This window comes from Sinocyclocheilus rhinocerous, unplaced genomic scaffold (assembly GCF_001515625.1).
Source record: "Sinocyclocheilus rhinocerous isolate Xijiao unplaced genomic scaffold, SAMN03320098_v1.1 scaffold234, whole genome shotgun sequence".
NCBI classification, from domain to species: Eukaryota; Metazoa; Chordata; class Actinopteri; order Cypriniformes; family Cyprinidae; genus Sinocyclocheilus; species Sinocyclocheilus rhinocerous.
The window spans coordinates 525,946-545,890 of NW_015644337.1; the positions used below are offsets into that span (position 1 = coordinate 525,946).

General features: G+C 34.9%; 1 protein-coding gene across 1 annotated transcript in view; it reads right to left on the reverse strand.

Moving 5' to 3' along the window:
* LOC107758122 (glutamate receptor ionotropic, NMDA 2C-like) overlaps positions 1–19,945 on the reverse strand; it is a 76,632-nt gene that overhangs the window by 34,303 nt on the left and 22,384 nt on the right. Inside the window, exons 2-3 of the mRNA XM_016575786.1 lie at positions 14,621–15,062; positions 3,844–4,442 (exon numbers count right to left, since the gene is read on the reverse strand). Coding sequence (XP_016431272.1) covers positions 3,844–4,442; positions 14,621–15,046 — 1,025 coding nt within the window. The 5' untranslated portion in view covers positions 15,047–15,062. The remainder of the gene's footprint in view (positions 1–3,843; positions 4,443–14,620; positions 15,063–19,945) is intronic.

The window sequence follows — 19,945 nt, forward strand, 5'->3', positions numbered from 1 at the left end:
GGGGACGCGAGGAACAGTATTGAGAACCGCTGCTTTTGAACATTGATTTTGAAACCTGTGAATCCATTAGAAGTCCGTTAGTCCGTTAGTTAATCCGTTAGAAGACAGAATCGCGATTCATATATGAATAGATTTTCACGTGCACCCTTAGTTTTCTCTTCCTTTTCTCTAAAGCAGCGCAGCATGGCCTCGCCCCCTTTGCTGCCTTTTCCCGAGGGTGGGGTTTATCTGGGTTTGTGATGTCACGAACCCGAGAAGTAACTTGTTGTAGTCCCTACCAGTTGTTTTTGTAGGCATTAAACTGCCAGAATTTTAAAAGAATTGAACTTTCAGCTTCGTAACTTTGCAGATATTGTTTATGCTCAAACAGCAACATTACACACTAACTAACGTTAAAAAAGTGAAATCGCAATCAACCACCCCTTTAATAGAATTTGGAATTAGCATGTTGCTAAGTTAATGTGCAAAAACTAGCAAGTTGCCTCACTGCCTTCAAAGACAGCTGCTTTCTGAGACGGTATGCTAATTGTCATGATTTTTTCTCAAATAGTGCTTTGACGGAGAGTCACAACTGATTTTGAGTTTGGCATTAGCACGTTGCTAAGCTAATGGTGCATTACTCTAAGCACAAAACTACATTGTGCTCTTAAATATTAGGTAAAAGAGTTCATTTTTAATTAAACATTAGCTGGTTTTAGCTGGTTTAAAGCAGACTTTCAGCCTGGCCAAGCTAGTTAGCTGTGGTTTACCCGAGAGGCCAGTTCAGCTCCCAGCCTGACCTGTTGAAAAGTGTCCAAAACCTCTCTAAAACCTGCCAACAGATCAACCTGACCAGGCTGGGAGACCAGCTAACACCAGCAAACCAGCTTAGGCTGATGTTTTTTTTCAGCAGGGACTGGACTATTTATAATTCTCAGTATTGAATTACATATATGTTTGTTTATAATCAAAAGTTCTCTCACCTCATTCACAATTTTGCATTTATTTTCCCACTGACCATGTAGTAATGGCATTATGGGATTGCTTTCTCCACAATGGGTAAATGTGAAGCTACTTTACAATTTTACAACATAAATGACTTCATTTTGGAACCTAAATCACTACATTTACGTGTTTTTGTCATTTTTGTCACTACAAAACATGACTTCCTAATTAGTTTTCAAGTAACGCACATGTGTATTGTTTAAATTTTTTTAAACATTTTAACTGGAAAATAAAACAAAAATATTTAGAACAATGAATGACATGAGAAAGTGTAAACTCTTACTTTGATAATGATATAAAAACCACTTGTGGTATTTTACAGCAATGCACACACATTTACAGATCTCCCACATGATTTATAACCCAGTGACCTTGGGCTGCACCAAACACTGAGCACCTCTCTCTGCCTCGGCCGCTCAAACTCTGGCCCCCTTTGGATGATTAAAACATTTTCTGACGAAATAGGATTTGTTGTGTTCCCTGGCACAGATGGCACCAGATTGCTCTTTTGGGCAGCCCTGGCAAGAAAGGGCACATCACACGTTATTTCTTCGCTCTGATCCCTGTATCTAAATCCGGATGGCACAGACTGGGCAATGTGCAGCAAAGTGAGCACCCTGGTTTTTGGCCCTGCTACAGAAAAATGCTGGCAGAAGTTCAAACTTTCCTGTCACTTTATATCCATTCACCTTAATTTTGCTTAGGTGATCCTGTTCGGTCAGGTAAATCCAAAGGTTCTTGTAACCTTATCACAGATTTAATAACATAGCACATTTGTACATGTGGATTTCCCTAATATCCTCCATCTGTTGTCCAAAATCTCTCATACCATGGCTGTATCCAAATTGTGTCCGAACTATATAGTATTAGGCATTAGAGCAGGTATTAGGATTAGTGCATCCCAAATCATAGTCCATTGAAATTTCATTTCATTTCTGATGGACTTTAAGTATTATTACTTAATTTGTGTTACCTATTTCTGATAGACTTTTAGTATATTGGCCACAGCCCCTTGCACTACGGAAAAGGACTTTGTTACGCCAAAAATACCAATTATAAGGACAAAACTCCAACCGTTGTTTTTAATAGGGATGCACAATTTATCTTTACCATATTAATTATCTGGCAATATTAAATATTTTTAATTTATTGGTATCCACTATTTGTTAATGTATCCTTTTTTACATTTAGATTGCCTCAGCCATCTTCCAACGCTCACATAAAAGCTAATCTTCAAAGGGGTCATATGATGCGATTTCAATTTTTCCTTTCCCTTTGGAGTGTTACAAGCTCTTGGTGCATAAAGAAGATCTGTAAAGTTGCAAAGACTAAAGTCTCAAATCCAAAGAGATATTCTTTATAAAAGTTAAGAGTCAGCCACACCTACCTAAAACGGCTCGTTCTAACACACCCCCACATATCTACATCACTATCAATATGGTAAGGGCCGTAACATTTCCGCCACACGCTTGAGGTATTCGGCCAATCACAACGCAATGGATAGCTGGGCAATCAGAGCACACCTCGCTTTTCAGACCGATGAGCTTTGTAAAAATCGACGCGTTTCAGAAAGGCGGGGCATAGAGGAGAAACAATAATGTACAGTATGTGGAAAATAATGTGTTTTTTTAACCTTTAACCACATAAACACATTTCATTACACCAAATACACAAAATAATGTTATTTTTAGCAACTACATATGACCCCTTTAAAAACACTTACAATTTAATAACACTGTTAAATGTGTTATAAATTATAAAAAAGTGTACAAATTTTTCATATCCATTCTGTATATTATATTGATTCTTAAAATATATATATGTGTGTGTGTGTGTGTGTGTGTGTGTGCGTAACGGAATAATTATACTAAAATACAATTTAATATTATTATTAAATAATAATTATGATTAATAATGAATTAATTATTAAATTAATCACTATTTATACTTGAATAATTTTATTAGATATTATTATTATTATTATTATTATATTCAGACAAAACAATTAATTGTAGTTTTTTGTGCTCTTATTTATGATTAAAATATTATTAGTTATATGTATGTGTGTATATATATATATACTTGATTAATATTATAATATATATATATATATAACTTAATAGCATAAAACAGTTAAACTAAAATACAATGTTATTATAATATTATCATATATTTATTATTAACTATTGAATTAATCATTATTCATACATGAATAATTTTATTAGATATTATTATTATTTTATTCAGAAAAAAATAGTATAGAATTTTTATATCAGCCATCTATAAGTTATCAGCCTTAACATGACAATAATTACCATTATCGGCCAGAATTGTAATATCATTGCCTTAGGGTTAAAGGGATAGTTCACCTAAAAAAATGAACATTTTGTCATAATTTACTCTCCCTCATGTCGTTCCAAACCTGTATGCATTTATTTCTTCTGCAGCACATACAAAAAAAAAGATATTTTAAATAATGTTGGTAACCACACAATGTATGGGCAAAAAAATACATTACAACTGAAACCTGGTTACCAAGATTCTTCAGAATATCTTCTTTCACATTTCACAGAACAAAGAAAGTCATGCAGGTTTGGAACAGCATGAGATTGAGTTCATGATGACAGAATTTAATTTTTTGGGTGAACTCACTACAAGTAGGGATGTAACGATTCACTCAACTCACGATTCGATTCGATTCGATTCACGATTTTGATTTCACGATTCGATTCTATTCACGATTTATTTTTATTTATTTTTTTACAAAATGAGTGGCTCGCGGTTAATCGTTACATCCCTAACTACAAGGGTAATATCTCCATCACTAGCGGCACCAAAAGAATAACTGTGAGCACCCACCTGTAGAGAGTGTCATTGGTGGATGGCCGCTCCGGACTCAGACAGTCCATGTGTCCATCAGGAATAAACCCTCTCTGCTTGCGGAAGCTCTCCACTCCTTTCACCACGATGGCTACACCATCCCTGACCCTGTTTCTCAAGCTCATCTTCCAGCGATCGGTGATAATACTGATCAATCCAATGGGGAAGCTGTCTGGAGGATGCATATTGGGGTTTCCCACTGCAAGGCTGGGGATAAACCAGATATACCCCGGACCCACCAAACCCACTTCCCTGGCTATGGTGAAGAGGTACTGGGCCTCGTCGTGCGAGCAGTACACCAGCAGCACCTGCGCGTCGATCTGCTGAAGTAACCGGCGGGCACGGAGGTCGTTCATGCCGTCGGCCGACATGTCAAACGTCAAGATGTCCTGCAACTCCCAGAGGAAGTAAGACGTATCGATAAAGGAGCGGATGTAGTCCACATAGGTGTCATAGCCTGGGTACAGGCTGGTCACCACCACAAAACTGTCCCAGTTGTACTCCTCCATCATCTTGAACATCCCATTGATCTGCTGCTCGATGGAAGAGCCCAGCTGAAGGAAGGTAGAACCGTCACCCTGCGAGAAAGACAGCAAAGTGAGAGCTTGACGTCATTTCTCCATATTGCTTCTAGCTGTTAAAACCAAAAACATTAATTGTGTGTCATTTAAATATTATTGCATTAAAATATATCGCTTTTTGTGTGTATATGCTTGCAAAAGCTATATACTGTATGTCTGAATGTGTACAAATTTTAATGTTAACTATTATGTTTTATTATTATAATCATTACTTTATATTAAATTATTATAATTTATGAAATATGAAAACATTATATTTTATACTACTATAATGTCCAATAATTATTTTATTATTAATGTTATAAATTTATATTAAGTATAGTAACTTATATTACTACAGCATATTAACTACTTAATATTAATATTATATTGAATATAATTGTATATTAATACAAATAATATATATAATAATATAAATAATAATCATCATCAACTGAATAAACAGCATAACTTGATGCATTAATATAGAATCTAAATAATATTCATTCATAGGTTTTACATATAGACTGCTCAAAATAACATTTGTAAATATAATAATTATTATGTTAATGTTATTATTATTTTATATAATATTATTAATATAATATATGAATATATTGTTATTGTTACGGGGCTGACAAGACGTGAGACGTGCGGATCCATGTGCAAGCTTTATTAACAGCAGAGGAGGTCAGAAACATATATAATAAATTATTTTAATTTATATAATATCAAAGGTTTTATAATTATATGTAATACTCCTCCTACTACTACTAATATGAATGATAATATTTATTGTTGTTGCTATTATTATTGTCATTAATGTTATTATTATAAATGTATATTAAATATTTAAATATAACAACTATTATTTATTGCTATAGCATACAAATTAAATATTATACTATAATTTTATACTATTTATTTATAGCATCATTGCCATTATCATCTAAATAAATAACAACATTAGTTATAATTATTATATATTATAACTACATATAAATGATAAATTATTATAGTATGCTAAATTTAAAACATATTTTATATTATATATAATTATATGTACTACTACTACTACTTATTATATTATTAATAATATTATTTTAGCTGTTGTCGTTATTGTTATTAGTTATTAACTTTAAATATTTAAATATAATAACTATTACATATTACTAAAGCATGCTAACTACTAAATATTAATGTTATATTAACTGTAATTTTATTTGAATATAATAACAATCATCGTCGTCATCATCTAAGTAAATAACACCATAACTTGGTGCATTAATATAGAATTCAAATGATATTCAGTCACATGTGTGTTCTCTATATGGCCTGCTCAAAATAACTCTGAGTACAGGTCATCCAATTGAATTATAGAACCATAACTATTTGTTTTATAAATGTTCTTTAATTGTGCTTAATGTGGCACAAATAAAGCACACTCTGCAAATGAGGTTACAATAAAATCTTTATATGGCAATTAAAAAGTCATTGTTTATAGCCCATAATCACATTCTTCAATATTATTCAGGTGAAACGTGTTTTGACTTTGCGGTTGCATATTTAATCATCCATGCATAACAATTTTATCATTTTAAAATATAACATCAGTTCCCCCAAGCTTGGTTTCATCCAAATTTACAGTACAGTTCCCAGAGAATCATAAGGTAAAATTACAAGCATTTGAAGAACATAAATGCAACTATATTGCAGTCCAAAGATCACATTTACTTCTATCATCTAAGACAGTGTTTCCCAACCGGGGTGCCGTCTGTCGAGAGCAGAAACGTCTATATAGTCAAAGATCTGACTGCCTGGACATGATATTTGATTCTAAAAGATTTCTTCACAAGAGAAAGATTGCAAAAATCTCAGATAAACAGCAGATCTATAGGTGTATTTAGTGTGCATAAACAACATTTATCATTTTAGAAAGAGTATATGGGGATTGAATCTAAACTTGACCGAGTTTTTATCTTGTAGATGAAGGCCAACTGCTACCAGAAGAGGATTTCATATTGAACCGCTTCCTGAGAGAGACTTTCAGCATTACACAGTGATGTCCTTCAGACAAAAGCATTGGGAAAGTAGGGTAAGCCTGTTCATTAGGCTGGGAACGGGAGACATTTCCGTTTATTCCACCTGTTCGCTGACCCCTTTAACTGCTCTAAAAATCACAATGCTTGAATGCTTGTGTCATTGAACGACCACTGCATTTAAAAAAGTACAAGGTGTGACACCAAAAATTGGTTAGAGCAATATAATGGGTTAGGTATTTATAATCTGGTCCCATCACAAACTATTGAGGTCCCAACCTCAATATTTATCATATAAGAATCTGTGTTAAACCCCTGCGTCCTTCCATTTTTTGAGTGTTCACCTTGAATACTGTTCTGAAGACTTTTAAATCACCTTAATTAAGCTTCTTATCAGCAGTGTCTCATTTCAAAGATAAGAAGAAACCTGACTGAGTGACTACAGTGTGCCACACATCCAAAGCTGTCAGTAGATTGTTTAATGTTATTGATTCTGACAGATTTTTATACAAATTGTATTTAATATGCAACTTCCAAAACTAATTATTTGTATCTTGTAGGTATAATACCATGACATTTGGTCAAGTGTTGTTTCATGTTGTTTCATAAATGTATCAAGAACCAGTTGTGTGAGAAAAAAATTGGAAAGAAAACATTTACACTTTTTAATCAAAAATCTGCCTTTTACACTGAAAAAAATTGGTGTAGAAAACATTCATTCTAGTAAATGTAACAACTGAAGTATTTTCTTGTAAAACGTATTCAAATAACCTGATTATTTTATAATCTTCTTGTTTTTTCTACTTGTTGAAATGTTCATAGTTTGTTTTTATTTGGTGTTTTGTCTCTGTCTGTATTTCAGTTTTATTAATGCATTGTTTCTACATGTTCTATTTGGTCATATTCTTGTGAAGTGCTTGGAGCTTCTACTTTTAAAGGCCAACCAGCGCTATAGAAAAATAAAGTTGATTATTATGATTATTAATAATATTTTTACATTGTATATTGCTATTGTAATTTGCCAAACATGTACTTTATGGAAAGTTGACAGTGTACAGAACGCAGCACAACTGTTTTCAAAATCATAATAAATGCAAATCAGCATATCAGAGTGATTTCTGAAGGATCATGTGACACTGAAGACTGGAGTAATGATGCTGGAAATTCAGCCTTGCATCGCAGGAATAAATTACATTTAAAAACATTCAAATGGAAAACAGTTATTTTTACTTGTAATAATATTTCATAATCCAGCTGTTTTTATATATTTTTGCAGCTGATCCACACAAGAAGCGAGTCTTAAACACTCATGCACTTTGGTGCTGGATGCTGTAATAGGTGTACTCAGATCGTTTCATGTTAAAAAACATAAATGCTAATTTACTCTTCACCAAAAGACAATTTACCAAATGAGAAAAAAACATAATGTGCCAAATCGCTCTTATGTGAAACGCCTCTGAGTGGAGAACAGACTGTATTGGATAATGATAATAATACATTGCCAGTGGAGATTATGTCAAGCTTATGTCATCTTAAAAGTAATCTTTCTGTCTCTCTGCTCTCACCCATATGCAGCGTAATTGGCTAAGAGTGTGAGCATGCATTTTTTTGAAAACACTGTCTCCTCCCCTTTTTGCTGACATCACGAGCTATATCTAAACACAAAGCTTTGGAAAAGATGACCACCCTCAAAGATTACAGACACTGCAGAGAAACACTGATCAGTTCACCAACAGACCCTGCACCATATTAATGTGTTAACATAGTTTGCGCATGTCGTTACCCAACAAACCTTAAATGTTATGTTCTCCACATTATCTGTAAACATGCCAGTGTCTGTCTCATACTAATTCTACATGCTATGGAGGTAACTCGGCACAGACATCTCGTGGATTGCTGAGGCGAGGTGTGCTGTTGTGTTTCTAAAACTTGGGCTTACAATTTCCATCTGTTGCAAAAAATAGACTTGCACTGAAGGAGGTACCTAAGCCACATCTACAGACCGGAATACTAAAGAGACATTGAACAGTCATTTAATTTAATTAAAAGTTTACTGTGAACAAACAATGAACGATTGTAAGGTTAGTAAATGCTGTAAAATTACATTGCTCATGGTTTATGGTAACTATAATGCATAAAATGTTAACAAATGAGAACATATGTGACCCTGGACCACAAAACCAGTATGAAATTGAGATTTATATGTATGAAACATGTATGAAATTGAGATTTAAATAAGTGTTCCATTGATGTATGGTTTGTTAGGATAGGACAATATTTGGCCGAGATACAACTATTTGAAAATCTGGAATCTGAGGGTGCAAAAAAAATCCAAATATTGAGAAAATCGTCTTTAAAGTTGTCCAAATGAAGTTCTAAGCAATGCATATTACTAATCAAAAATGAAGAGACTTTAGTCTTTGCAACTTCAGGGATCTTATCTATGCACAATCAGCTTGTAACACTTCAAAGAGAAAGGAAAACTTGAAATCGCATCATATGACCCCTTTAATATCCTAATGATTTTTGGCATAAAAGAAAAATCGATAATTTTGACCCTTACAATGAACTGTTGGCTATTGCGACAAATATACCCCTGCTACTGGTTTTGTAGACTATCCACTAGCAGACAAATTATACTATTTTAATTTCCAAAAATCGCAAGGCAAGAAGTGCCCATATGCAGTTAATGTTTTAACACATACCCACTCATTTTTCACCCTTTCTCTTTGGTTTTCTCTTGCTATCTCTGCTCATTCCTCAACTATAGGTGTCCTGGTCCAGTCGAACGAGAAATATAATAGCTTAGCTGCTTATGTACGTTTTATCTCCAAAGGAAACTTCTCTCTGTGTGTCTCTCCATGTGTGTGATAGATAGAGAGTCCACGGTGTTCAACTCACAAAGACCTGTGGCTCTGCACACGGCCAGATAAAGCGAATCTCTCGCTCGGTGTCTCCGAGGAGCTTCTAGGCAAAGTAAATGAACCGATACAACTTATGAAGAAATCATAAAGGTATATTGGCAAAGGAGGTGTTCATTTGCCATTCTATTTCCTTATGCCTGAAAACAGTTAACGGCGTCCGCCGGATCTCCTGGTGTCTGGAAGCAGCACAAGCGCCACATTGATCCATGATTGACTGCTGAGAGGAAACACACAATGATTTCATTCTCATCGTACGCTTGACGTATGAACGCTCGCTTCGTACAAGATTAGATTCTGTACGCGGCTCGCAAGAACAACACAGCCCAAATAAATGAATTTTTGTTGACTAAATTGGATTCTGGTTGTTGTGTAGGATCAAAGGCATGGCCATGAATGTCTAAAGATTTTTGCCTTTGTTTTTCAAGGTAACAGATGACCGAAATAGCCGTATGACCATGTTTGGCAAAGTAAGCAGTAAGCATGCATTGCAGTTGTCATGTACACTTTTAAAAATAAAGGTTTTTATTGGCATTGATTGAACCTTTGAATCTCCATTGTACAAAAGATTCTTTATAGTGAAAAAAGGTTCTTTGGATTTTTAAAATGTTCTTCACACTAAGAAAGAAAGAACTCTTAAAGGTGCTTTGGGGAACCAAATATAGTTCTTCTATGGCATCGCTGTGAAAACTCCCATTTGTAACCTTTATTTTTAAGAGTGTTGCAGAAAACTTGCAACACTCAAGCAAAGTTGGTTTCCAGACTAATATCCTTCCATGTCTTATTCCTGGAGTAGACGTCTAATAAACAGGAAATGGATGAAGGTGAAAGAACTCGTCTGACTTGCCTGGAACGATGCCTATCAGTTAATCAATACCAGAGTCTTTGTTTTTATGTTTTTGTTTTTGTTTTTTTTACAAAAAGCCCTAGGGAAAGTGGTACATTTGCATTTATCTGTGCCTAAGCTGGCCACACTATCACAGCAGTATTTTAGATTACTATGGTTACATACGCCAGCTCATTTCTGTTAATCAGCCACTGATTAAAGGAAATGTGTCTTAAAGTCATTGTGACCTTGTCCTGCAGTTTTGAGTGCTTTCAGTCTAGCCATTGGTTTTGTTCGATTAGATCCTGAGTTTTATGGTTTTAAATGTGAATTATTTTGTTTGGGAACTTTGTGTTAGTGGACAGCCTGCCACTTATTCATTACAGACTATTAAATATGACCCAAACTTCTGTAACAAATGAATGCAAACTACATTTCTGACTCGGATTCATCTTAAGCAGTGACTTTCAAGAAGATGCTAGCCAATCATGATAGAAATCATCTACTGTATGCACAGACGTCTTAAAGGTACAGACACACACAAAACAACTTTTGGAAAATGGTCATGAAATGTCAAATTACAACTATTTTCAGTGTGAGAAACCTTGATTAATATTATAATTAGACCAGATGCTACAAAAGTGTAGAATACTGCAACGGCATTTTAGTGTCAAATAAAATAAAACAAATATAACATTTTGAGAATAACAAAAAGTTGTTATGTTTGGAGAATTAAGTTAAAATCGCATGACTAAAGTTGTACTATTATGAGATTAAAATCATATTATTTTGAGAATAAGGTTGAAAGGAAAGTAACATCAAAGGGGACATTATGCTAAATGCAACTCAATGTACTTAACAACCAAGGAGAACCAATATCACATTTCCCTTGTCATATAAACATCATCTACTGCCAAAACAACAACACTAACCCAAGAGGAACAACAATATTTTTACACTTAGCACTTCCTCCCTAAAGAAAAACCATTTCAAAAACAATTAATATGGCTTAATGTATAGTCAGACATTGAAAGATCAAACTCACTTTGTACCACCCATAGCAGATACAAACAAACTGACAAGCGTAGATTGTACAGTAGTGGCACTAAAATGCAGTCATAGAACACAATCCTTTTTACTTCAGATGTAGTTCTCAGACTGAGACAGTTTAGGCCACTGATCTGCATCAAGGCAAACTGATGGAATTTCTCTGTCATGCTACTGTATATGCAGGAAAGATGGGCAGCAGGGTAGCCATCTGGCGTAACGGTGGCATTCATCGGTCAGAACCTGAGATGCCCGTCAACAGTCCACTGGGTACAGCTGTGCCAGCCTGCCAGTGAGAGCCTAAAACTTAAAAGAGCTATGAAATAATAGTCTGAACTCTCATTCTGACGGCACCCATTCACTGCAGAGGATCCATTGGTGAGCAAGTAATGTGATGCTAAATTTCTCCAAATCTGTTCTGATGAAGAAACAAACTCATCTACATCTTGGAGGATGAGTAAATTTTCAGCAAATTTCAATTTTTTTACCATTTGTTTAACTTCTTTACGTGCATGAGGTTTAAGATGATTATGCACAAAAAATAGCACCTCAACTGGCAATAAAAGACTCTTTAAGGTATGTTTCAAGGTTAAATTTGCAGCTTCAATATGAATGATTACTTTAAACACAAACCATTCTGTAATCCTCAGATCCCGACACTGGATGCTAAGATCTACTAAAATTACTTCTTTCTTTTTTTCTTTCTTTCTTTCTTTCTATCTATCGTAAAGAACATATGTAACATGTAAAAAATGTTTAGTCTGGTTAAAAATGCAGTAACAGATTTATTGAAAGTTGAACCTGCAATATTCTTCCACTAGCCGTGCTGCCGCCTCTTAGCAATAAAGATTTTCATAGCCATGCAGATATATGGATTTAGCATTAGAAAAAGGAGGATTCTGCTCTAGTGTAGCGAGTGTTTTGAATATAAATACAGTCAGATGCTGACATACTGCTACAGAATCACAAAGCAACCGTTTCAGCTCTCTAGACGTCAGCAGTCCATTTTATGGCTTCATATTGTGCCCTAAATAAACATTATATTTCTATATTTATTTTTGGAACTGTGCTGTGTGTCATTGTTCATGGTGATTTGCATCGAAGCAATAAAACAGACAGGAATCATCTTTTGTCTCTCACAGCTCCATTTGGAACTGAAGCAAAGGTCAGCTGATCTCTATTTCACTTCAGTGGCTGAACAACACAGTGACGCACATCTAGAGAAAGACTGGCCTTCGTTAAAACTGTTCATGTACAATAGTTCTCTAATGATCCATCCATTTCCAGACTCTTTCACAAATAACTAACTAAATAACTAAAGGTAATACCACCTATTTTAGACTTTCAGCTAGAAAATTACTTTAAGATTATAATACAGTAAAGTTGTGTGTACAAAAGTTTACTTAGTATATGTGCACAGCAATTTTCTATTATGGTCTGCCTACAAACCATGACGCTTATTGAATATGTCAAAATTGCAAAGGCTGACTAAAAATCGACATTTCCAATCTGTCTAGTCTAAAATCTGTAAGGTCCATGCCAGAAAAAAACTGCAAAAAAAAATTGTCTGTCATTGTGGTATTATCAATTTCATATTTATCCACTCCTAAGCATCATGTATAAAAGATAAAGCAAATTAACATTAATGATTTTTACTGCACAAAAAACTTTGGAAAACCAACCCAATGGCAAACTATATTCAGGCTGGGAAAATCAATAGAGCTTGTAAACAATGATAACATGATGATTCTCTAATCAGCCACTATTTCCCCAGTGCTGTGCTGAAATACAAGGGTTTCGGGAAATTAACACTGGACTCAATGCTGTGTCCCAAGATATTTCAGAACTGAGAGATTGCTGCTTGTGCGTAATTTGACTTTTTCATTACTTTTCATCAGGGACTCATACTGCTCAGTCATACGAGTATTGTATTAACAAAGCCCCACTTAAATAGCTTTTTATGGAATAGGAAAATTCATAATGGCCAATTAAATCAACCAGCTTCTCCAATTAATACTGCTTTCACACTAGAGCTTTTGGTGTGGACCCAAATCTGTTTGACATCAAGAGATTGGTTTGTTTGGCTGGCATGAAAGTGTTTTTATCAGGTGTGCAACAATGTTTCAATAACATAGTAAAAACCACTTTTATCACAGTAGTACTCATTACATAACTTTTACACAATCAAACCCATGACCTTGGCGTTATGAGCACCATGCACTTCTGTTTGACCAGCAGGAATACTACCCATTGATGACACAAACATACAGCAGTTTCAGACCCAAAAGTGCATTTGTGCATTTTACAAATGGTTTTTAGTTACTTACACTAAGGTGTTAATTTTAAAAGTGCATGCTTTCCATGGGAATTGAACCCATGACCTTGCCATTGTTAGAACCATGCTATTCTGTTTGAGCTACAGGAAGGCTACTCATTTTGATGACACAAAAATACCACAGTTTCAGAAAAGTACATTTATGGAGTTTCTGAACTGTTTTTTTAGCAACTTACATTGTAATCATGATGTTAATTGTATAAGAGCAAGCATTTATTGGGAATTGAACTCAAAACCTTGCCGTTTTCAGCACCATGCTGTTCTGTTCGAGCTATAGGAAGGCTACTCATGTTGATGGGACAAATGTAGCACAGTTTCGGAAACAGAGCTAGATGAAAGTTTGCATTTCACAAACATTTTAGTGACTTACATTGTGTTTATGCATTTTAGAAGTTCATGCATTCCATGGGAATCGAACCCATGACATTGTTGCTAGCACTATGCTCTTCTGTTTTGAGCTGTAGGAATGCAAAAAGTAACGAAACGTGAAAGAATGAAATGTCAAATAACTCAAAAGTCCTTTTGTAAGACATGATTTTGTAAGACATGACCTGATTCTGATTGTTCATTCTCTACATTCTACGATCAAATGTTGTTGTATGATTACCATTAAACTGTATATCAGACCGTTGCCCCTAGTTTCCAATATAGCTTTGCTAGTTTCATGTTTCTTGTAGTACACTGTACTCTGTTTCTTCTCAAATAATATAATTTCATCTCAAATCAATATTTTATGGGCATTTATTTATTTACTTGGTAGGTAACCGCGTAATTAGCCTGATAATGTACAGTTAGCCAAAAATAACCCCCTTCAGGGTTATTCAGGAACTCTGCATTTCACATCAGGGTCTGGATGGCCCTGTCAGGGTTTATTTGTGCTGCTCAGCGTACATTATCCCTTACGAATCTTTGATGCGAACCGTGAAAGAACTCTGAGGGAATCTTATCTCAGCATGAACACCCAGAAATCAGAGTTGAACTATCCAGGTCAAGCGACTTTAGAAACTGGCACGGTGCTGGACTCTGACCTTGTGAGGCAGGACGACGGCAGATCCCCCGCTGATGCCCACTATGGGCACGGCCGTCTGCGTGGAGATGAAGTCTAGGATCTGCGCCACGGCCTCGGACCCAATGTTATCTTCAAAGACCACCCCGTGCACCCTGTTAGCAGCCAGCGTGTCGCAGATGCGCGTCAGTAGGGTGCGCGGGTTGGTGTTGTTCACCAGCACAGTGATGGGGTTCACCTCCAGCGGCAGGTCCAGGAAGTTCTCCCGGCTCAGTCGCCCCTTGATCTCCATCTGGTAGGCGGAGCCGCTGAACACCACCGCCACGTTCACGGTGGGCTCAACCATCCCGAACGGACGGCACTGGCAGCGGGGGGCGCAGAGGACAGACAGCAGCAGCAGCAACGGCAGCCACAGTGTGTCGCTGAGACAGCCTAGATGAACGCCCATCTCAGTCGCCTACTGCCTGGTTGGAAGAAAACACAAACGGGTGTCAATCACAGGGGATGGTGGATTTTAAGGGTGGCTGAACCACATAATTGAGGCTTAAAGCACCTCAGAAAGAAGTCAAAACAATAAAGTAGTAAACATTTACTACGCTTACATGCACCCAAATAATCATTTAGCAATCGGATTGTGGCTCAATCAGATTTTAAAATCTTCATGTAAACACTTAATTGATCCGTTTGAGCTTGATCTGATCAATAGGACAAATCTAAGTATGTAAACACTTGAATACGACTATATTTTGGATGTAAATATTTTGTGCACATGCGCAGTGATGCATAGGTTTACCAGAGAGCTTTTATATTAAGATACAGTATCTGTTTATATATAGTATGTTTTACTTCTACAAACTTCATGTTTATTTATGTCTTACGAACTGGCCATATAAACAGAAATGTGAATCAGACTGCAAAGTATAGGGTTGATTTAAATAGAACTCAATCAGAATCTGAATTCAGACTGGATTTATTCGGACTGCCGAAAATTTGTGCAGGTAAACATACTATGAGTTTCAAAAACATTTTTAACCACTATTTCGGTTACTACAATAGTTTTGCTGCTTTAAGTCTCGTTAAAATGACAACTGAGAGATTTAGCTTTAAAATGATTTTTCTGGCAACGTTCATAACACAGAATTGATCCACAGGAAATTGTGGTCAGTACATAAATGTACCTCTTTAAACTATAACATTAAATTATTGCTGAATTAAATGAATTTAAAAATCAGCTATTACTGCAATTGCCTAAGGACATTACACTAACATTTTATTAGATATTAAAAATATAATTTCATTAAAAAAATGTGAATGATTCATTGGAACACATTATTCCAAAGACAAAAATGCTTGTCTTTGTAAATCATTTATTAAAATGTGAAAACCTCAGAGACTGACTCCATTCTCCACCCTTCATTCTACATTTCATGATGTAAAACATTTCCAATGGATGTTATTCATTTTTATATTTTTACACTGTGTAATTGGCACACATGGAATTTAGCTGAAGAGAAAAAGGTGTGGTGTTGTAAACGGATCAGTTTCATCCATGCAACAACATTGCCATAATACTTCATAATCCAGACGTCAGACTCGTTCCGTTGTCAAGTCAGCATTAACACAGCAAACCATTGAGGACTATTCTTGTATGAAATGTTAAAGGCCATTAGAGTTGCATGCACGTTTTGAGTCAGGGATTCACCGGGTTGTCCAGCTGCTGTCCTAAGAGCCACCACTCTCAAATCACATCCAACAGATGGTGGTCACTGTAGAAAAAAAAAAATCTAATTTTCTCAACAAATGGAGAACGTGGGGATTAATGACCCCTAACGTGTGTGCCTTTTTGGCCTTTATTTTTGCAGAGCGTCGAACATAATCCCTGAAATGAAAAGTCAATAGGCAATAGATGCTATGAACGCTGGCCTTAAAGTTACGTTATTGGATTTTAAAGCTTGTTTTAAGCCGCCAATGTTGATTTAAACACCTCAGACATAAAACTGAGGATAATTTCAGCTTTCATGTATCATCTTCCATTTAAAACTCGCCCAATCTTCCTTCACGCTCGGAGTCTCAGATCCAGTGATATCAAAGCAGCGATCCTTAAACAACATCCGTATCGGCGCGTGCGGTTATCCGTCAGACTCAGCACTGTTTTTAAAGGGATTCAGGTCTTTGAATGGCTTTAGCTGTCCGGAGTGCTGCGGAGATGCCACTTTTAACATGCTGACCAAATTTACCGTGTTTCATGAGCCAGACACCATTTAATCCTCTGTAATCCCCCCTAGTATGTCATGCTTCACGGCCTGATGGTATCACCTCATCTGACGGTCTCATGTGGAAGAGATAACTTTATTCCTGCACCGACCCTGTATGACATGTTTCATATATACTGTCCACACTAACGTTCAAAAGACTTGTTTAATGTTTTTAAAAGAAATCTCTTATGATCACCAATGCTGCATTTATTTGATCAAAACTGTAACATTGTGAAATATTATTAGAACTTAAAATAACTGTTTTCTATATTAATATATTTTAAAATGTAATGTATTCCTGTGATGCAAAGCTGAATTTTTAGCATCATTACTCCAGTCTTCAGTGTCACATGATCCTTCAGAAACCACTCTAATATGCTGATTTGCTGCTTAAGAAACATTTATTATTATTATGAATGTTGAAAACAGTTTCATATTTTTGTGGAAACCGTGATTTAAAAAAAAAAATTATTTGATGAAAGTACAAAAGTGAACAGCATTTGTTTGAAACAGAAATCTGTTATTAATATCTGCAACATTTTAAATGTCTTTATTGTCACTTTCGATTAAGTTAAAGCTTCCTTGCTGAATAAAAGCATAACATTTTTAATTCGTAAAAAAAAATCTTACTGACCCTAAACTTTTGAACGATAGTGTATATTTCTCTAACTCATATTTAGGGATTATTCATCAGACATTGTAACAGAGGTCATTCTAAAACTGAACAGCTGGACGACTCAAACTGTTAATCAAATCACAGATGTTATGACCTTGAAATTGCCCTCTTCCTATGTGTAAACCTCAATTTTTAGCATCATTACTCCAGTCTTCAGTGTCACATGATCCTTCAGAAACCACTCTAATATGCTGATTTGCTGCTTAAGAAACATTTATTATTATTATGAATGTTGAAAACAGTTTCATATTTTTGTGGAAACCGTGATTTAAAAAAAAAAATTATTTGATGAAAGTACAAAAGTGAACAGCATTTGTTTGAAACAGAAATCTGTTATTAATATCTGCAACATTTTAAATGTCTTTATTGTCACTTTCGATTAAGTTAAAGCTTCCTTGCTGAATAAAAGCATAACATTTTTAATTCGTAAAAAAAAATCTTACTGACCCTAAACTTTTGAACGATAGTGTATATTTCTCTAACTCATATTTAGGGATTATTCATCAGACATTGTAACAGAGGTCATTCTAAAACTGAACAGCTGGACGACTCAAACTGTTAATCAAATCACAGATGTTATGACCTTGAAATTGCCCTCTTCCTATGTGTAAACCTCAAAGTGATAGTTCACCCAAAAATGAATATTCAGTTATCATTTACACACCCTCATGTCGTTCCAAACCTGTATGACTTGAATGTTGACAGAACTTTCAGTTTTTGGGTAAACTATCCTTTAAAAGACATTTTCTGTACCAAATGTGAGGGATATAAGTCAAGTTCTGCTACACAAGGAATTATCGATGCACGCAAAGTGCAAAATGTAACAGAATGACCAAAAGGCTGACCTAATCAACCACATTACTTTTGTCGATATTGCCATTTAATTCAGGTATATGTCAGACAGACAAATGAACCAAATTAAAACGTGGTGAATTTGATTAAAGCACATTACTAGTAAACACGAGCTAAAGCAACGTGGAGCATTTTATACAGTGACACTGACAGATTTCAACACAGCAGTTGGCAGATTGCACATGCATGCTTACTCGGAGGAAAGAGACGCACGACACTCAGCCCGCATGGCCTTGTTACACTTACACAAATATCCATCAAGTGGAACCAAAAAGTAAACAGGCACGATCTCATTTTTTCCCAATAGCTCTGACATACACTGGCTACACACTAATTTCAATGCACAAGCTTGTCTGTTCGGTTGATTGATTACATTTACTTGTTCGCTATAACAGCTGTGAGAAATGTTCAGCAATTTATTGATATAAATTGCTACTGTAACTGATGTGAATGCAGACGGTGTGGTGCATTATTCATAAGTGTATACGTACAGTGAATTGTGATGTACATGAGTTAATAGGGTTGTAGAATCAAACGTTTTTTAAACATTACATGTCTTGACTAATGCTTATGAGAAATTAATGAGCCTCCTTCCCGCATCTGGGTTGAATCTCATGAAACCTTTTAAGAATGTCACATTTCACAACAACCAATAAAAACAGTTTTATATTAAAGCAATAAGCCCCAAGAAGCCGTGGTTTACAGTGAATTTATAACAGCTAAGGGGTGTTGGAACGACGTGAAGCGGAGAGCCTAAAACCCCCTTAGCTGTTATAAATTCAGTGTAAACCACGGCTTCACGGGGCTTATTGCTTTTATAAAATGGTTATTCCATATACGTAGTAAGGTTTCACAAAATAAAACAGCAAATAAAGCGTAATGATATGGATAAAAACAGTATTCTTCCACCAAACAATGTAGTTCCTCAGAAACAGTTGTCTTCTTCAATGCCATTACTGAAATGTAAAAAATAATACATATATTATTCACACAGTATTTATAAATGAATGAATATATAGAAAATAAGCATATAATAATAATCATAATAATATGGTGCTTTACCTTGTCTAAGTTTATTTATAATGCTTTGAGTATTGCAAAAAAGTGTATATAAAAATGCAACATAACAATGTTACTTTATAATGTTGAACCTTATTTAAAATGATTTGTATAATGTAAACATAAGTGATATTATTTTCATGACAAATAACTGCTCGACTTTACTGTTATGCAAATAATTATATATACAACTATTGTTTATTCAGTGTTTATAAATAAATAAATAAAAATAATAATAACATGGTGCTTTACCGTGGTGCTTAGTTTTTTTAACAATATGGTGATTTATAATGTTACAAACCTCACTATCATTCATGTGATGCAAAAAAAAATCATATATTATTTAAATGATTTATACAGTAAGTAAATAAATGTATTTATTTATCTAATTTTTTTTAGATAACAATTACTAATTTAAATCTTAGAAATCCTATAAATATTCTTCTTCTTCTTTTTTAATTGACAGCAAATATATATATATATGTATATATATATATATATATAT